The sequence below is a fragment of the Anoplophora glabripennis genome, unplaced genomic scaffold (genome assembly GCF_000390285.2).
Source record: "Anoplophora glabripennis isolate ALB-LARVAE unplaced genomic scaffold, Agla_2.0 scaffold151, whole genome shotgun sequence".
Lineage (NCBI taxonomy): Eukaryota > Metazoa > Arthropoda > Insecta > Coleoptera > Cerambycidae > Anoplophora > Anoplophora glabripennis.
In genome coordinates, this window is record NW_019416371.1 from 336,545 (window position 1) to 354,029 (window position 17,485).

Genomic DNA, 17,485 nt, shown 5'->3' on the forward strand with positions numbered 1-17,485 from the left:
AAAAAAATATACATTACTATGGTAAGTTTTCTCAGGAAATGCAAAGAAACGAAAGAAGATTCTACAACTTTCTCAAAATATTGTAGATGTCTTATTAAATATTAACTTTATTAACTTATTTGGTTGTTAATTATAATAGTATATTTCGACTTGTAATTTTTTTGTTTATCAATGTAACATGGAATCTTACGTTTTTCGAGTAATTAAAGTGTAAATTTTAATAAACAGCTCAAAATTGTGCATAATGATTAGAAAAAAATTTTCGGATTCTAGTTTGTTTCTTTGCATTTCCTAAGAAAACTTACCATATTAAGGTATATATTTTTTTACACCATCAGAAAGTAGAGATTTCAACGAAGAAAAAGCCCACCGACGTTTCTAAAAAAGCAGATATTATGACGTGAGAATTTTCGATTGAAAATTAGGGTGCTTTTTCGATATTAAGTAAAAATAAGGTGAAAAAATAAATATTTCAAATCAAAAAAATTACAGCGTGTTTGGGACATAAATAGGTAAGTCTTCACCAAATTTCGTGAAAAAAAATTGTTTGTAAAAGATAAAAATAAAAAACCAAAAACTTGGTTATTTGAATTTTTCACATAAATTTTGAGGTTATGTGAAAAAAGTGTAAATACAAAAGTTGTAGATCTTTTTATTACCTACAACTTTGTCATTTAACTTTTTTCCATAAGACTTGTAGTTTTTCTGGAAATCAAGGGAAACCGTTTTTTACCCTTAAAAACTCACCCCCTACCCCTTCCCGACCTCAGATCGCCCGTAAATTATTTTCCTTTCATTTCTGTTATATTCTCTTTCTTTTCCAATGGGTTTCATCCTACTATAATTTTTTTTGGTTTCAAAAATTATCGACCCTGGTCTACACGTAAGTGGTTGGCAATGAACTATTTCAATTATTTTGTCCGTTTACCTAATTGGTCATTATTCCAAAGCTATCAACTAGTACTTGTAATAAAGTATAATGATATTAAATAAAGGCATGTCTTCATTTACTTCTGTAATTCAGTCTAATACTTTAATAATGATTTAGAAATCAAGCCTAACTTTAATTATTTATAAATATTTAGAAACATGGAGAAGATTAATTAATGAACTTTATATTTCGATAAAATTCAAATCGATTAAAATTTGAATTTTTTCAAGGACTCGTAACATATGGTCTTCTATTTAGAATCTGTTTTAGATTTACAATATGTTATTCCGATGTACTTGTCATAGTAATACTGCTTTTTTCTAGGCTCTTATTGGTTATCAACCTAGCGATGAAATTCGTTGGCTTTGTGGAGGTTCTCTTATAAGTGAAAATTTTGTTCTCACTTCTGCAGTTTGCTTGTTTACAATGCATGAGTAAGTAAATTTATGTATCGTGTCTTGCAAAGCAGTGCATAAGTGATTACGGTAGTTGTAGTAGATATGCCATCTTTATAAATTAAATTTAGTACAATTTTTTGTAATCGGTAAAGGACCCCGCATGTTCCTTTATGAAAAGTATAGCATCTGTATACCCGAATGGATGGCTGATTCGGATTCAGTAACCCCCACAATTTAAGAAATATGTGTTTTGGATAGATTGCATTGGCTTCTCTTTATTTGACCCTACAATGAGTCTTCTTCAATTTATACCTCGCGGTACTATAATTCCTACCTTTCGGCGACTCTATTTCGAAAAATATAATTTTCTCAGCTTAGTGCCTATGACAACTTTTTATCTAAGCTTCGAGAACTATTCAAATCCAAATTTTCAGAACTATCGGCTGGAAGCCATTTCCCATAAGGAACCTGCGGGGTCATTTGTTGCAGGTGATTAAAAATTTGAAGTGTTCGTTTTATACATACTACATTTATTAATCTACGAAATTTTCAGCGGCTATGCGAAACTGGTAAGGATTGGTTTCACAAACAAGACAGATCCCACTCATATGCTAGAACGAACTGTTAGTGAAATAATCCCCCATCCCGAATACAACGAGAATAAATACCACGATATCGGTCTCTTGAGGCTCTCGACGGACATAAACTTTAACACCTACGTACGGCCAGCGTGTCTTCAAACAGAATATTATATTCCCCATATCTTAGCCATAGCCTCGGGATGGGGGGGCTTTAATATTACAGAAGATGGTAGCAACGATTTATTGGCAACAGTGTTAGAATTTTATAGTGTAAATGAATGTAATAACACGTATAAGCGAGGCATTGCAGTCCGTGGTAAATTGAAAGATGGAATTGTTGATGATTTTATGATTTGCGCCGGGATCTCTAAATCAGTAAGGAGTACATGTCAGGTAAGGCACATACTTTTTTCAAATTATGTTTCTAGTGCGTATTTACTTCCTGATTCTCATTCAATCTCTTCATCTAATACCACAAACGTGCATATACTTCCAGTCAAAGGTAAAATATAATTTAAGTAAAAAAATACATTACAAATTAAAACTCTTATAAATATACTAATTAAAAACTTTTATCCACTATGACAAAACTGAGTGTTAAATTCTTGCACAGCATAAAACAATTTTTAAGGGAATGCTTTTTAATTTCTATTTTGTAACATTCACAGTCTAACATGAAGTGAAACACTATTACGAACCCTTATTGCCAGTTAATTTAATTTTGATTGTGTCAGTCGATGGTGGTTTGTTCTAACTGGAGCGAGAAGATATTAACATCCCCGTGATTTTCGGCTAAAGCAAAGTAAACGTATAGGTAAGGAGCAGCAAAATGCCAAAATACTGTAGACAATGATGTCTGTTTAAAATAGCTATAGTTAATTGTTTTTCTTTGTAAATACATTTTTTTTATTAGAATGGCTAGAGAATTGACCAATTTTCCTTACTGCCGCCTGCAGGCTTGGCAATTTTGCTTGGTACACTTCCAAAAGCATGGATTTCAACTTGCTGGACTATGCATTTACCATGTCTACAAATTAGAAACAATCGGTCACGGGTCGTCCATTTAAGACGCATAGCTAAATATTTGCTAAATAATTCTATAGAATTCACTCTTTCTTCGAACTCTAAAATGATCAAAAATATTCGAGGCCTGTTGGTCTTTGTTTTAGTTACATCAACAACCAGAATTGTTTCTTTGTGCTCTATGTCACTTACTTTTAAATTCAAAAGTTCTATTAAAGTACAAAAAATGTATTGTCTAGTTAGAATTGGTTACTATTGCACCATTATTTAATAAGTACATATGTTTTTTATTTTAGGGTGATGGTGGTGGCCCTCTTCAGGTATACCACCAAGAAACCGACGAAATTAAATGTATGTACGATATTATCGGAGTGATTTCCTTTGGAAAAGCGTGCGGTTTGGTGAAAAATGTTCCAGATGTATTCACCAGGGTGTCAGCATATATAAAATGGATAGAAGATATTGTGTGGCCGGTCTAAAATGTATTTTGTTATTTTACTTTAATATTTTCATTGTATTTTACAATGTAAGATTTTTTTCAATAAATGGGTTGAAGAAAAACGATAGCTCTTCTTGTGAATCTATACGTGGAGAAGTTCTAAAACCGTTATACATACAAAGATTTCAATATTTGAAAAATGTATATACAAGGTGTTCCATTAAAAACGGGGAACAGAGCAGTTACAGTTCTTTACCGAGATACAGGATGTTTCATATGAAATGTTTCTATAATTTCTTGCTATTGCCTAAGAACCATTACAGATATTAGATGAAAGAAATTAGGGAAATCCGTTTCAACAGACGACAAATTGCGAAATGTAATTAGTTTTCTATAATTAGATATATTAAATTATAAATAGGCCTTAGTATGATTCTTTTAAGGTTTCCTCTATTTAGTTATTAGTTGGCAACGGTCTGGTGGTATTTATCAAAGTATACTCATTATTTATTATTACAACAAATAATGAGTTCAAAATTATAAGACCTGTTTGATAGCATGAAAGTAAATTATTTCTCGAAATGTGTACCTACTAAGCCTTCTTCTTTTTTCTTGCAGAATTGAAACTATCATTAATAGAAACGAAAGTTGATATTTTAATCATTTTTTTTAATCAGAATATTGCTTTCCACAAAATAAAAATCAAAAGGTCATGGTGTCATCAAAGCTGATACTATACAAGTATGGGAGATTAATTTAATTTCTCGGAAACAACATGTCTGTCATGGTTAACTATAGCGTGCTTTTATTTGTTTTCATTCTTCCTTGCGATTCTTTTACCATTTTAAATAAAGGTAAGCTAATTTACTTAATGCAGACTATGTTTTATATTACATAATATAATTAATATAAATATCAATAATTACTAACGGCCCGTCCCGGCTTCGCACGGGTTGGTGGACATTTATTTTAAAAATTTTGGGATATAAAAAATATAGCCTATGTTACTCAGGGATAATGTAGCATTCTAATGGTGAAAGAATTATCGAAATCCGTCCAGTAGTTTTTGAGTTTATTCGTAACAAACATACATACAAAAATACAAATCTTTCCTCTTTATAATATTAGTATAGATTATCAAGTAGATAGATGTATCTGAAAGTATATGTATACACTAGTTATTTATGTGCCAAAAATATAAGTTATTTGTTAATATTCATGTCGAAAGTACAATTATTAAATGTTGATATTTCGGTTAATTAATATTTGCGTTATGTCATCAATAATATTGGGTTCATTTCCAGAAGTTTTAGATTGGTTTTCTATATTTTAATTCCTTTATCCTGAATAGGATTTTCGACTGTTTGCCGCGGTAAACTTTCATCACCTGTGATATTTAAAACTTGTGAAATTTCCACCTCCATCTATCAGTAATGTGACTGAAGTCCTGGATAACAATGACCTTACCGGTTCTGTTGAGTAAGGTAATTTTAGACATCTAGCTATTTTGCAAGAAACATTTCCTGTTGAATGCATTCTAATAGATTGCGTGTTTTTGTGTTAGGAATGTTTATTATTAGCATATACTCCGCGTCGAAATTATAGAGAGTGATTTAGACATAATATATAAACACTATTACCATAATGCGTATAAAATATAGAATGATTTTTATACGGTTCAATATTATTTATCTTTGTGCCGCTCGCTACGCACATCGATAGAATCTATAATCGTCTATAGACTGAGTTACACTGAACGTCGATCTATATTCTATCTCTGTCTTTTGCACTTGGTAGGGAATAGGGAAATGCTTTTTTAGTGGGTGTAAACGGACTTGATTTACCCGTCCTGAGAAACGTCATAGCATAAGCGTAGACGAGGGGTCTAATTCCATGGCTATAATAAATTTATAAATTAAAAAAACACAACTGGGACGTTTTAAAATGCTGTAATAATTAAAATGGATCAAAGTGCCGGTTATAGCAAACCGTAAAAAATATTAGATGTTATGTTTTATTATCTTTTTTCAATATTTTCTATATCTTGTTGCCTTTTACGCAGACACGCCAATGGATTTTCGTTCCCGGCACGCTTCATCCCCCTTACTAGTCCAAAAGCTAGCGATGAGTCACTCTCTATAATTTCGACCGCGGAGTATAAGTACATTCTTATCTTCCACATTAACTACGGACAGTTTTATTCATTTGTTATGGCGACATCCGCCCGCCGCCCAAAGCAATTACTAGAAAGAATTACTACGACATAGAATTAGGTAACTAAGTTGTCAAAATTTTCAAGCCAAATTGTTTTCATGGGTCAATTCTTATGGAGTCTTATCTGTTATCCATCGCATTAAAAATAATTAAATTACACAAAGTATTTTAAAAGTTATTAAAAAAAATCGATTTTCAGGGGTATCCTTTAGAAGCCTGTATCTCCATAGGGGGACCCTGTATCTCCATAGGGGGACCCTCTAGGGAAAATTTGTATAGGAACTTGTCATGTTATTTTAACGTCCCCTGTATAAATCCGAGAGTTTGCCCACATATTCTGAGACACCTGGTATATTTAATGCTCACAACAGTGTTGATAACCAAGAGCAAATTTTTAATAGAAGCTTCGAATCATAATTATCCTGCTATAAGGATATTTTCGGCAATTCTTAAACAGGCATTTCGAAAATTTGATATGAAGAGGAGGACCAGTGGCATGGCCTCCTCGATTACCAGATTTACCATTGTGTGAAAGTTTGATAAATTTATTCCTGATAAGATTCTAGAAATAGTTGCCTAAATCTTATGTTACTTTACCGAGCTACACTACTGGACAAAAGTAAAGCAACAAACTGCCAATTTTGCATTTTTAATTTTTTATAAATTTAAAATTGGGGGATGACAAGAAATAAACTTTTATACGAATGGTTCGTAAATCTTAAATGTAATTGTCGCCCATAATAAACAGAAAAAAATCATTTGTCAATTTATTAGGTATTATTATTGTTATTATGTATTAAACATTAGGTACTGGGTTATAAAGTAATAGGACAAAAGTAAAACAATATTATTTAATTAACAAAAAATCTGGCAAATATGTTAACAACAACTAAATAATCCCAACTTAAGACTTAATTATTAATGTTTGATTGCATAACCGTTATTTGCAATAACTTTTGCACCCTTCTGGGCATGAGCAAGATCAACTTTTGGATAACGTTTTCTGATATACTTTGCCAAATTTCAATTATTTTATTCTAAGCTTCTTTGTTTCTTAACGTTTCTGTCCTTATCCTTCGTTCTACTTCTTCCCACAAGTTCTCAATGGGATTTAAGTCAGATGATTGTGATGGCCAATCCAAAACTCGTACATTATTACCACGAAACCAACCTTTCTATGCTGCGAGGTATGTTTAGGATCATTGTCCTGCTGAAATATGAATGTCAAAGGTATTTCCCATTCTGCATATGGCATCATAACGTTCTGAAGGGTATTTGTATACACAAAACGATCCATAATTCCATCAATGAAATGGATAGGACCCATTCGGTTTAAGAAAAAACATCCCCATAAAAATACAGTTCCACCGCCATGCTTAACAGTTGGTGTCACATAAGCAGGATTGAATCTCTGATTTATGGGTGTCCTTACGCGACGCATACCATCAGAATTGAAAATGTTGTAACGTATTTCATCGCTAAATAATACTCTTTTCCAGTCATTTTCAATCCAAGTCAAATGAGCTCTGACAAACTCTAGCCTGGCAGCTCTATTCCTTGCCGAAATTAAAGGTTTCTTGGCCGGCCTTTTCCTAAAAAACTTCCCCTCGACTAAATTTCTACGAACTGTGCGCTCACAGATGTTTAAATTTGCAATATCCGCCATAATTCTGGGACCTGACTTCCATGGATCCGCGCGACAAGTGAGTTTAATCAATCTGTTGTCATTTGCTGATGTTTTTCTAGGTCTGCCCGATTTCGGCATGTCATTTAAATGTCCTTTTTCTTGAAATTTGGACAATATCCTCGAAACTGTGTATCTGCCCACTTCAAACCGACGTGCAATGTTTGCCTGACTCCCCGTTATTAAACGCATAGCAATACCTTTAGGCATTTTGAGGAAACTTGTTAATACCGCAGGATTAACGATTATTCACTTAAACATTAAAGAAGAACAAATATCGAAAATAATAAATAAAATTAATAACTGTTGCTTTACTTTTCTCCGCTTAAAATTAGCACACTTAAGACAAAAACCGTATAACAACAAAACTGAACTGTCAAACCTAAAACCAAATAATTGAATAACAGCAGCCTACTACGAAGCACTAGAAATTACGTTATTTTCTTCATTTTTTGTTATCAACTTTAGACAAAGTGAAAAATGCAATTTTTATGTAAATGTTGCTTTACTTTTGTCCAATAATGTAGATCAGCCACGACGTAGTTGCCTAAGTAAGAAGTGATTAGTTTGTTAATATTATCGACGCATATGTTGCAGGAGACAAATGTTCTTTGCAAGATGGCGTCGGAGGCAAGTGCAAACTTATAAAGGAATGTCCGACCGCTATGCAGCTGATAGAGACAGGAGTTTTTCCGGTTATATGCGGATACGAAGGAACTGAATCAATTGTGTGTTGCAAGGAAGATGAAGGTAGTGAAAATTATCAATACCACCACGACACCTAATCCAGCTATTAGCAGAACACCTGGAGATATAAGCAAACAAAGTATAATATTAGTTTAGTCGCGTTAATAACATTAAAAGAATTTAATTTTTTGTACGAATAATAAAAATTAGAACTAGGAATTTGTTTCAGTATTCTGCTTACTAGCAATAACTAAATAATTTCCAGAATGCAAGGAATATGCGAAGTATGCTTACGAAAAAATCTTGGCTCCCAAGCTTGTTTCAGAGAAACAGACTCGTTATGGGGAGTAACCTGGCAGCAAGAAGGGAATTTCTGCATATGGAATGTCACTTTTGTAATTATTACCATCAATATCATTATAAATGTCCTCATCTTCATACCTCATAGCTACCTACTATCTTACATACAGTATTGGGATGATGAGCAGCCTTGAAATTTTTAAAATGTTTCAATATTAATAATAATTTATCCCATTTATATCTCGAATGCTAAATAAATGGAAATACTTCTTTTGGCATTCACCGACGTCTTATTTAATTCAGACTTTTATGTAATTCAATCTAAATCACTGATCGAAAGGCTTTGCGCGTACAAGTCAACAGGAATAAGTTTGCGGGTGAGAATGTGCAAAGGTGAAGGTTCCCATTCTTCTCCTTGAGGTGCTCTTGTATTCCGTCCAGAGCACTTTGTTAATAAAGTTAAGCCCAGCTAACAATTTCATGTTCTATAAAAATCGTAAGAACGTTTCCAGAGCAAATTTTATAGAGCAATGTTTGTTCTAAGTACATTTTCAAAACGTTCTTACAACACTTATACCATAAAAATGGGCTCCGTTCTATAGAACTTTTTGTTCGTTAAACTGTTCTGTAAGGTCTGCAGCAAATATTTATAGAGTTGTTGAATAAACGTTCTCACAGGTCTTAAAGAATTTTTATAACACAGTTACAAAGCAGTTCTAAAATGCCGTCTTAGAATTCTTGAATAGAACTAACAAAAAACTCTGATATAATTATTCTTTAGCAGCGCACATTATTTCGTTATACAATTTCTGTGTTGCATGGTATCCTATTTAGAGAACTTTAAAATCGTTTAATTGTATCTTTTAAAAACAAAATGTTTCTGTATCGCATCACAACGCTGTACATGTCAGAAATAATACCAAGATGGACCTAATCAACCTGCATAAGAGTACTCATGTCATTAAGAATTGCTTAGTTGATTTGTATAGAGTCCATCAGGGAGCAGTACATTTTAACGCGGAAAAAGCTTTATCGTGAAATATGTGGTACATAATGGTAATTTTTTTACGCGTTCTCAGTTTACCTTATATTTAAATAATCAGAAAGTAAATATAATCCATATTATTGATATCATTTCACCTATTTATATTGTATATATTTTTAATTATGATTTTTTTTCTTTCTTCACAATATGGCGACAGAAAGAAAGGCTTTATCTTGTACTTTCAATATGGATTCTCACTAATATAACATTTTGTGTCGATCGCAATGATTATAGAGCAAATATGCGTAGAAAGCAGCTACTATAACAGATCTATGCCATTTAATATCCACAATATCGAAAATAAGTTCTAGTTATATTTTATTTGAGGCGTGTTCACTGTTCATATTTGTTTTTTTTTTGTTTTATTGGGATTTTCGCCTCAACTTGAAACTATTCTATTCTAACAGTAGGTTGACAAAATTGTATTGTCGTAATTTCAATTATTTTAATCTTGTTTAATAAAATTATTTAACTTCAGCATCTAGAAGTGTAAAAGAATAAGGTTTGGAGTGGTCGAAATTAAATATGTTACTAAATTTCTATAAGAAAAAATCAATTTCTATTAGTAATCAAATAAGTCTCATCTATCGTAATGAAATTATCTTTCAGCAATCAGATAATTTCTATAAGTCACGACCATATTATACAAATTTCCCAGTTACGCTTTGATCAAAATATTTCGTCCTTTTATAGGCAGGTCTTGTTAGATGTGGGCCTAGTATCTATATCTACATAGATAAATTATTTTCTTGAGAAAATGTTAATACGCCAAAATAATTAAGCTTCAATATGATAACGTTAAAAATTATTTACTTGCTTGATATATGTAATGACATTTAAAAAAAAACACGTCAATATAAATCAAGTTTACATTCAAAAATAGATTGAAAAAATCAATGTTTTATAACAATTTTAATCCCGTATTTAAAGAATTTCATAAATAAGGGATTAAAATTGGTAATTTAAAAAAAATGTCATCACATATATCAAGCAAGTACCTAAATAATTTTTAACGTAATTATTTTCACGTATTAACATTTTCTCAAGAAAATAATTTTTATATGTAGGTATAATAGTGATATTATTTTCAACAAGATATGTTGCACAAAACTCGTTCACCCAACACATCAAAATAAACTCTTGCAACATGGCGTCAAATAAAGTATGGTTACCTATATGGTATTGTAGTTCTATATAGCGTTTTTATGGAACAAAAAGGCTTGTATTACTTATTTGCTCTATAATAATTTTATAACAACTGTATTATTATTCCCTATAACTGCCTTAAAGAGCTTTTTCTCTTAAGTTCGATAGCAGCTTCCATATCTGTAATTTGTTATCCGCAGCAGAATGGTAACTTTGCAACCCCTTACACAATAGTTTTCTAAAGAAACTATAAGCGACATTACGGAATAATTTTATAACAGAGTCACAAGAGATGGTATAATTCTATAAGGCACTATTTTGCATCGGTTTTACAATTATTTAATTCTATAAGCACCGTTGCTGTAAAATTGTGTTACTGTATACACTTATAGGGCTACATTAGCAGTTATCTTATAAATGCTCTATAAATTATGCTCTAAGAACGTTCTTGCCACAAATTTATAAAACAATTCAGTTTCTGAAGGCAAAATAGTCTCATGTGCCACTTTAATGCAACAATTCAGTGTTCTAGATACAACTATAAAACATTAACAGAATATAAAACTCGCATTACTCTAAATTTATAGAACTATTTTGCCAGCTGGGGGTTCTGCTGCACTTCGATTTAGGAACCAATTGCAAAATTCCAGACGATTGGGGAAATCAGCTGGTTCTAAAGCTTAAACTTTTTCAAAATGGTACAGGTTGAGTGAATTCTCGCGCAATATCCGCTAAACTTTGGTTTGTGATATCTCCAATCGCCTTGAAATTGCTCTTGTGGAAATAGTAGGCTACTCCTCGACTAAATTTAAAACAGCTTCTATCCCATTTAAGTCGTTTTGTCGATGTCCTGCACGTTCTCTGCGCGGTATGATAGACCCCGTGTTACGAAGACGTTGGACGGCTTGCATAATTGTCCGCGGGCTTGGGAAGTTCTGTCTATAAGGGAAATGTCTCCGATATTCAATTGCAGCGACATTTGCGTTCTGTACACACTCTCCGTATAAAATCACCATATCCACATATTCGGCATTCGTATACAAAGCCTTCACAACCGACACTTTAAACAATCCGAAATAAACGGTTTCGTGTGTCTTTCCAATCCACATCCCCTCTCCATCTGTATGGTGTGATCACTCCTTTGCGGGAAAAATGCGGGATATATGGAGGGTAGTAGGTTTGAATAAACGCTTAAATTGTTAATGGTTTTGTAACCGTGTGTAGTGTATTTTGTATATTTTGGTATTTAGTGTGCCGACTTCTTTATTTGATAAAATACAAACAGTTACAGTTACAGATAGTTACAAACAGGTAACTACATCTGCTTTATTTATTTTCATTTAACGAAAGTTGACTTCGAGAAATCAGGCTTGTTAAAACATTTTGCACTGTTAATACAATTGTTAAAATTATTTATAATAAAATGCAGCATGCTCCTTTATTTTCTTGCATTTTATTGGTTTCGTACATATGTATACGTATACTAAAGCGGATAGTGGATACGTTTAACGCGGAACCCAAGGTAAATGTGAATCACAGATTACGATGTGAACTTGGCAACGCTATTCGCTTCAGCTGACGACTGTTTCGTGACATTACGTTACAAAATTTTCCGAGCATCCGGGCATCTGGCTGGACCGCCCTCTTAGCGGGAGTTATAGGTTGATCTTTTTAATTTTTAAAAGTCGAGTAAAAATTTTTTTTCTGATTTTCCGTCTTTATTAGGCCTTCCGAATACGTAGTTAAAATTAATGACATTATGACTGAATCACCCGGTATACATCAAATGTTTGTTAATAAATCTACGAGAAACTATTTTTCTTTTTTAATTATAATATTAATTCGTCATTGGGCAAAACTTGATAGACTAGAATTTGAATACTTATTGTAGTATTTGAGAAATAAAATATTAGTTGTGGATATAATAGACCTTAATACGGTTTTTTGATGGGGTAATCTGTTTCTTTTGTCCAGAAATTAGATGGATCGACCGGTGCAAATATTCGTATGTACTGAGGTAACCCAGTATGCTCTACTACGAGTATATCATATTTAATTAACTCAAAATTACTACAGGAACCCGTTCGATGGTTTGGAAATAATTTATTTCTAAAAATATGAGCTCTATTCATTTCACTATAATATTATAAACTGTACTTAAAGAAAAATAATGGAAGATTATCATTAGGTACTACATTTAATAACCCACTCAACTAGAGCTTTGTTTTGGTTCCGACAGAGAATGGTTCTAGGACGGTTTAACTCAGTTGACCATTCCATTCATAAGAACATCTAAACCAAGACATACTGACAATACACTTGGGTAACTATTTTGAACTGTTCTAAGACTTCCGCTGACAGAACCAAAACAAGCCTTAGATTATTAATAGCATTAGTTTAGTTATAGTATTAGTTTATGACAGAGATCAAGTGTTTAACTGCAGCGTGTTTTTATTTGTTTTCATTATTTCCACTGATTCCTTTGACACTTTGTATAATGGTGAGTAATTTTAAATGGGGGGTCATATTTATCTTTGAACTTTAGAAACACGTATCATAAGAATATTCAAATTCAGTAATGAAAACTACATTGCAACTGATATGGAAATCGGTAATGTCCTAGTGGCAACAAGGTTTAAAAAACTTTAAAATAACATATATAGTCTTGGTTGATGTAACGTTAAAGGTTGAAAATGTAAGGCCTTAAAGTTCCACCAAATTTTTGGCGTCAAAGCAAAGTCTGCACGTGCCTGCGATTTGAAGTAACTTGAAATTGTTAAGTTATGTAGAAGCATCAAAGGAGTTATTGCAGTGAATTAACAATAAAATTCTGGTTAAAAATAACGATGACTAACGGAACTTTTCAACGGTATCAATAAAGTCATTTGAACCTTCGTGTTTTCACCGGTATGTGAATCCGAAGAAACTGTTCCCATCGTGTGTTGAGAGATGATGAAATTAAAAAGTTTCCTTAATAACATATTTTTTGTTCTCCCTCTCTCTTCGCCTTTTTAGTCTATTCAAACTGTAGCTATAAACACTATAAATTTATTGTCATTATTATATTCATTTAACAATTCTGTTTATAAGATTTAGGTACCTATACTAATGGAATAACACAGAGTAAACAAAAATAAATTATCGAAGGTCTCGATATTGTCCATGTTGTTTACTGCAAAAATCGGCACGATTAATTTAGTTCCTTCTGAGTAACATGTCTATCAGGCTTGACTATGGCTCGCCTTTATGTGTTTTTTTTTCTTTGTTGCAGTTCTTCTGCCACTTTATATAAAGGTGAGTAGTTTATTGTATCACACAATATAACAAAATTGCATAATTTCTTGTTATATTAAATCATTAAAACAAATATTGCGAAAATAATATACAGGGTGGTCCAGATTTTAATAGACAAACTTCGGGAAACTACTAAACAACAAAAATTAACATATTAGTTTGCTCTATGAACATAGGCGCAGAAAGCCACCGTTTATGAGATACAGGGCGTTGAAATTTACAAAAATAAAACAATTTTTTTAAATATCTGGAAAACCGCTTCATCAAATTTATCCAAATTTGGTACACATTCTTTTTCAAATATTTCTCCTAGTTCTGTATGTAGACAGTCCAAATTCAAAAACCAGTGCCGGAGAAACAAGGATATCGTTTCCTTATTTAAAGTAAAACTTCTACGCCAATGAATTAATTGGTAATATGAATACATTTTATAACAGTCTGAAACATTTCGGATGAAAAAACAGTCTTTTAGTTTTGTCGAAAAGTGAATGGTTTACGAGTTATGAAACATATTATCCAAGTAAACAAAACGTTGAAATAGGGAAAAATATATAAAACAAACTTGGGTGGTCCAGATTTTAATAGACAAACTTCGAGAAAAACAACAAAAATTAATATCACCTTATCAATATCAACGTAAAAATCAATAAAATGTATTCATATTACCAATTAATTCAGTGGCGTAGAAGTTTTACTTTAAATAGGGAAACGATATCCTTGTCTCTCCGCCACTAGTTTTTGAATTTGGACTGTATGCATACAGAACTAGGAGAAATATCTGAAAAAAATGTGTATCAAATTTGAATAAAAATGAAGTGGTTTTCCAGATATTTAAAAAAATTGTTTTATTTTTGATAATTTCAACGCCCTGTATCTCATAAACGGTGGTTTTCTGCGCCTATGTTCATAGAGCAAAGTTAATTTTTGCTGTTTAGTACTTTCCCGAAGTTTGTCTATTAAAATCTGGACCACCCTGTATAAAAGCTAATAGTTTCTTAATATTGTTTGTTTATGCTTCAGGAGACAAATGTTCTATGCAAGATGGCGGCGAGGGCACGTGCATGCTTATAAAGGAATGTTCGACCGCTGTGCAACTTATAAACACAGGTGTTAATCCAATCATATGTGGATTCGAAGGAATTGATCTGATTGTTTGCTGCAAATATGACGAGGAGGTAGGAATGGCTAATACCACCACGACAACCAATCGAGTTCTTGGCAGAACACCAGGAGATAAAAGCAAACAAAGTAAAACTTTAACTTTTTCGCGTTAAAGATATTAAGAGTATTTGCAAAAGTTTTCTTTTGTTTACTAACATCAAAATTATTTTCAGAATGCAAGGAATATGCGGATTACGCCTACAAAAAGATTGAACCTCCTACATTATTGCTATATCCTCATTTTACAAAAAATCTTGTGTGTGATATTCCGAGAAACAGGCTTGTTGTGGGGAGTACTCAGACATCAAGAAAGGAATTTCCTCATATGGTATGCATCTTCATTATCGTTATCAATATTAGTCTCTATACAAATATTAACTGTTGTTTATATACTAACTGCGAAACCATTAACATATATAACGTATTTTCATCATCAATGCATTGATTCTTCAAATTATATAATTTGTGCGAGTGGCTGTTAGTAGTTGGTGTAATAGTATTAAAGTTTTACATGATATCTTTTAACGGCTTCTAATTAAGTAGTTTTGGTTGAACTGGGTACCACTCTTATAAGAGCTGCATTTTTGTAACTAAAGTTCTTACTTGGAATGGACATTGAATTCCATAAAAATAGCTGCTTGCCACATGATTGGATTACGCTTCTTGACAGATCGAAAGCCATTTCGCTTTCTTCCTCAGAAGAAACTTTGAAACTGGAGACGAAGTCCTCTGGTTAGTATTTATACCAACACACAGCCAATATAAATATCAACGAGAGGACTTAATCTCCACTTTCAGATTTTCTTCAGAAGAAACTTTGAAGCTGGAGATTAAGTCCTCTGGTTGGTATACAGCCAATATAAATGTCTTCTGAACAAATATCGAAGCCTAAATGGACAATGTGGTAACTAACCTAGAAACTTTGAAAGGTATTGCTTATAAACTTAGGCTTGAACTGCTTTTACTCACTTCAGTCTATTAATCTGATAGTGGTTTCAAAAATGGAACGTAATCTAGATGTTTAACCATTGCTGACCCTATTGCAAATGTACAGAGACATGGATAAAGCTTAATAAAATTATTACCTCCATCAGTATACATACTTCTAATCAGATAAAAATGAAGTTTTGTATGGGGTGTTAATTGTTTAAAAGTCATATACGTATATATAAATATTCAGAATCAAATTTTAAAATTTTTATTTCTAGGCTCTTGTTGGTTATAAACCTAAAGATGAAGAAGAATATGAAGAAGTTATTTGGCAATGTGGAGGCTCCCTCATAAGTGAAAACTTTATTTTGACAGCCGCACATTGCACAGTTTCACGTACAATGTAAGTACAACGTTTATACACGGTGTCCGGAAACTACGAGCCAAAGAAATTGAGGGATGGCTCTTTTTCAAAAAATCAATATTAAGACAGTTACATGTTTAAATAACTATTCTAAAGCCTTGAACAGTTTGCATAAATCAGAAAACTGATCGTAGTATTTTTGATTAAAGGTTTTCGAAAAGTTAGACAAAAATAATTAGAAAAACCTTAAGAAAAGGATTCCCTTGTTCCAAGTCTATAACATTAACGGTCTCAATGCTTTGCGATTTTATTTTGCGACTATTTCCATTCAAATCTGGGTAATTATTAATTATTTTTATTATTAAAAATAATTCCGTTTTTAGAGGTGAACCAAAATATTAAATAAGTTTTTGTTCGGAGACTGTTAACGTTATCAATACGGAAAAAGAAAATCGATTTGTAATATTTTTTTAATGACTTTAATACCAGTTAATTCAATTTCTTGAAAAATGTCAAACAGAAAAATTTTATAGGTAACCAATTTTTTAATCTATAAAAGTCACTTGAGTCTGTTAGGATTTTAGAAATTCAATGATGTTTTCTTCTTTTTTCTGGTAGATGCAGTTGGTTAGCAATAATAAGCGTACCTAATTTGATGGCAACCAGTGGCGGCTCGTGAAGGAGGACTCTGGGACTCCGCCCCCACCAGATATTTTCAAATTATAAACTTAAAATAATGTATTTATTTAAATTAATAAGAAATCTAAATAGCATGCATTCAATATCTCTTGGATGTTAGGTTGGTTGCATAAAGTGCATGTACTCCGTGAACGTAGCTCAAATTAATGCAATCTGCCATCTATGATCGTACCAAAAAGTTATGTTTAACCGCGCGCGCAATCCCCACTCCATTGCGGACCGTGAAATCTGAGTCCATCGTGCAAGCATATTTTTACATATGATTGGACAAATTGGCACGTGGAGGGGATAGGCGACGATAGGCTCGCGCGCTTTGTTTTGGGACTCCATGAGGCAGTAACCCGTATCACTGAAGTGTGGTTATATGTGTTTTGTTTTTGCTTTGGCGCTTTTTAAGACATTATATTTTATAAGTTTAAGTTTAAAATGAGGGTTTGTGAAATAAAAAAACTTGTTATTAGTAATTTAAGTTTAGAGGAAAAAGTCGAATTGAAAAATAACGGACGTCCAACGCCAGTGTTGAATTTAGTTGAGGTGCAGAAAGTGCAAAAAGTGGGCCGGCTTTCGCAAATTTGATAAAAACATTTAT

At 32.4% G+C, this 17,485-nt stretch overlaps 3 protein-coding genes across 4 annotated transcripts in view; all 3 read left to right on the forward strand.

The window, feature by feature from the left end:
* The window catches only part of LOC108904160 (serine protease persephone-like), a 10,393-nt gene extending 6,911 nt beyond the window's left edge, over positions 1 to 3,482 (forward strand). For both annotated transcript variants that reach the window (XM_018706594.1, XM_018706592.1), the window contains 3 exons: positions 1,256 to 1,365; positions 1,883 to 2,303; positions 3,230 to 3,482. In XM_018706594.1, coding sequence (XP_018562110.1) covers positions 1,256 to 1,365; positions 1,883 to 2,303; positions 3,230 to 3,412 — 714 coding nt within the window. In that variant the 3' untranslated portion in view covers positions 3,413 to 3,482. The remainder of the gene's footprint in view (positions 1 to 1,255; positions 1,366 to 1,882; positions 2,304 to 3,229) is intronic.
* A 659-nt stretch (positions 3,483 to 4,141) lies between these two features.
* LOC108904144 lies at positions 4,142 to 8,172 on the forward strand. The gene is made up of 2 exons (XM_018706573.2): positions 4,142 to 4,226; positions 7,868 to 8,172. The coding sequence occupies exons 1-2, from the start codon at positions 4,148 to 4,150 to the stop codon at positions 8,053 to 8,055; spliced, it is 267 nt and encodes an 88-aa protein (XP_018562089.1). The 5' UTR covers positions 4,142 to 4,147; the 3' UTR covers positions 8,056 to 8,172.
* Positions 8,173 to 13,449: 5,277 nt separating this feature from the next.
* The window catches only part of LOC108904129 (venom protease-like), a 9,811-nt gene continuing 5,775 nt past the window's right edge, over positions 13,450 to 17,485 (forward strand). The window contains exons 1-4 of the mRNA XM_023454306.1: positions 13,450 to 13,742; positions 14,763 to 14,990; positions 15,077 to 15,231; positions 16,112 to 16,236. Of these exons, the coding sequence (XP_023310074.1) occupies positions 13,682 to 13,742; positions 14,763 to 14,990; positions 15,077 to 15,231; positions 16,112 to 16,236 (569 nt within the window). The 5' untranslated portion in view covers positions 13,450 to 13,681. The remainder of the gene's footprint in view (positions 13,743 to 14,762; positions 14,991 to 15,076; positions 15,232 to 16,111; positions 16,237 to 17,485) is intronic.

Bases quoted from the DNA above. Each gene is read 5' to 3' on its own strand.
- LOC108904144 (XM_018706573.2), top strand. From the start codon at position 4,148: ATGTCTGTCATGGTTAACTATAGCGTGCTTTTATTTGTTTTCATTCTT. The intron at 4,227-7,867 runs GTAAGCTAATTT...CATATGTTGCAG, and splicing joins TTTTACCATTTTAAATAAAG to GAGACAAATGTTCTTTGCAA.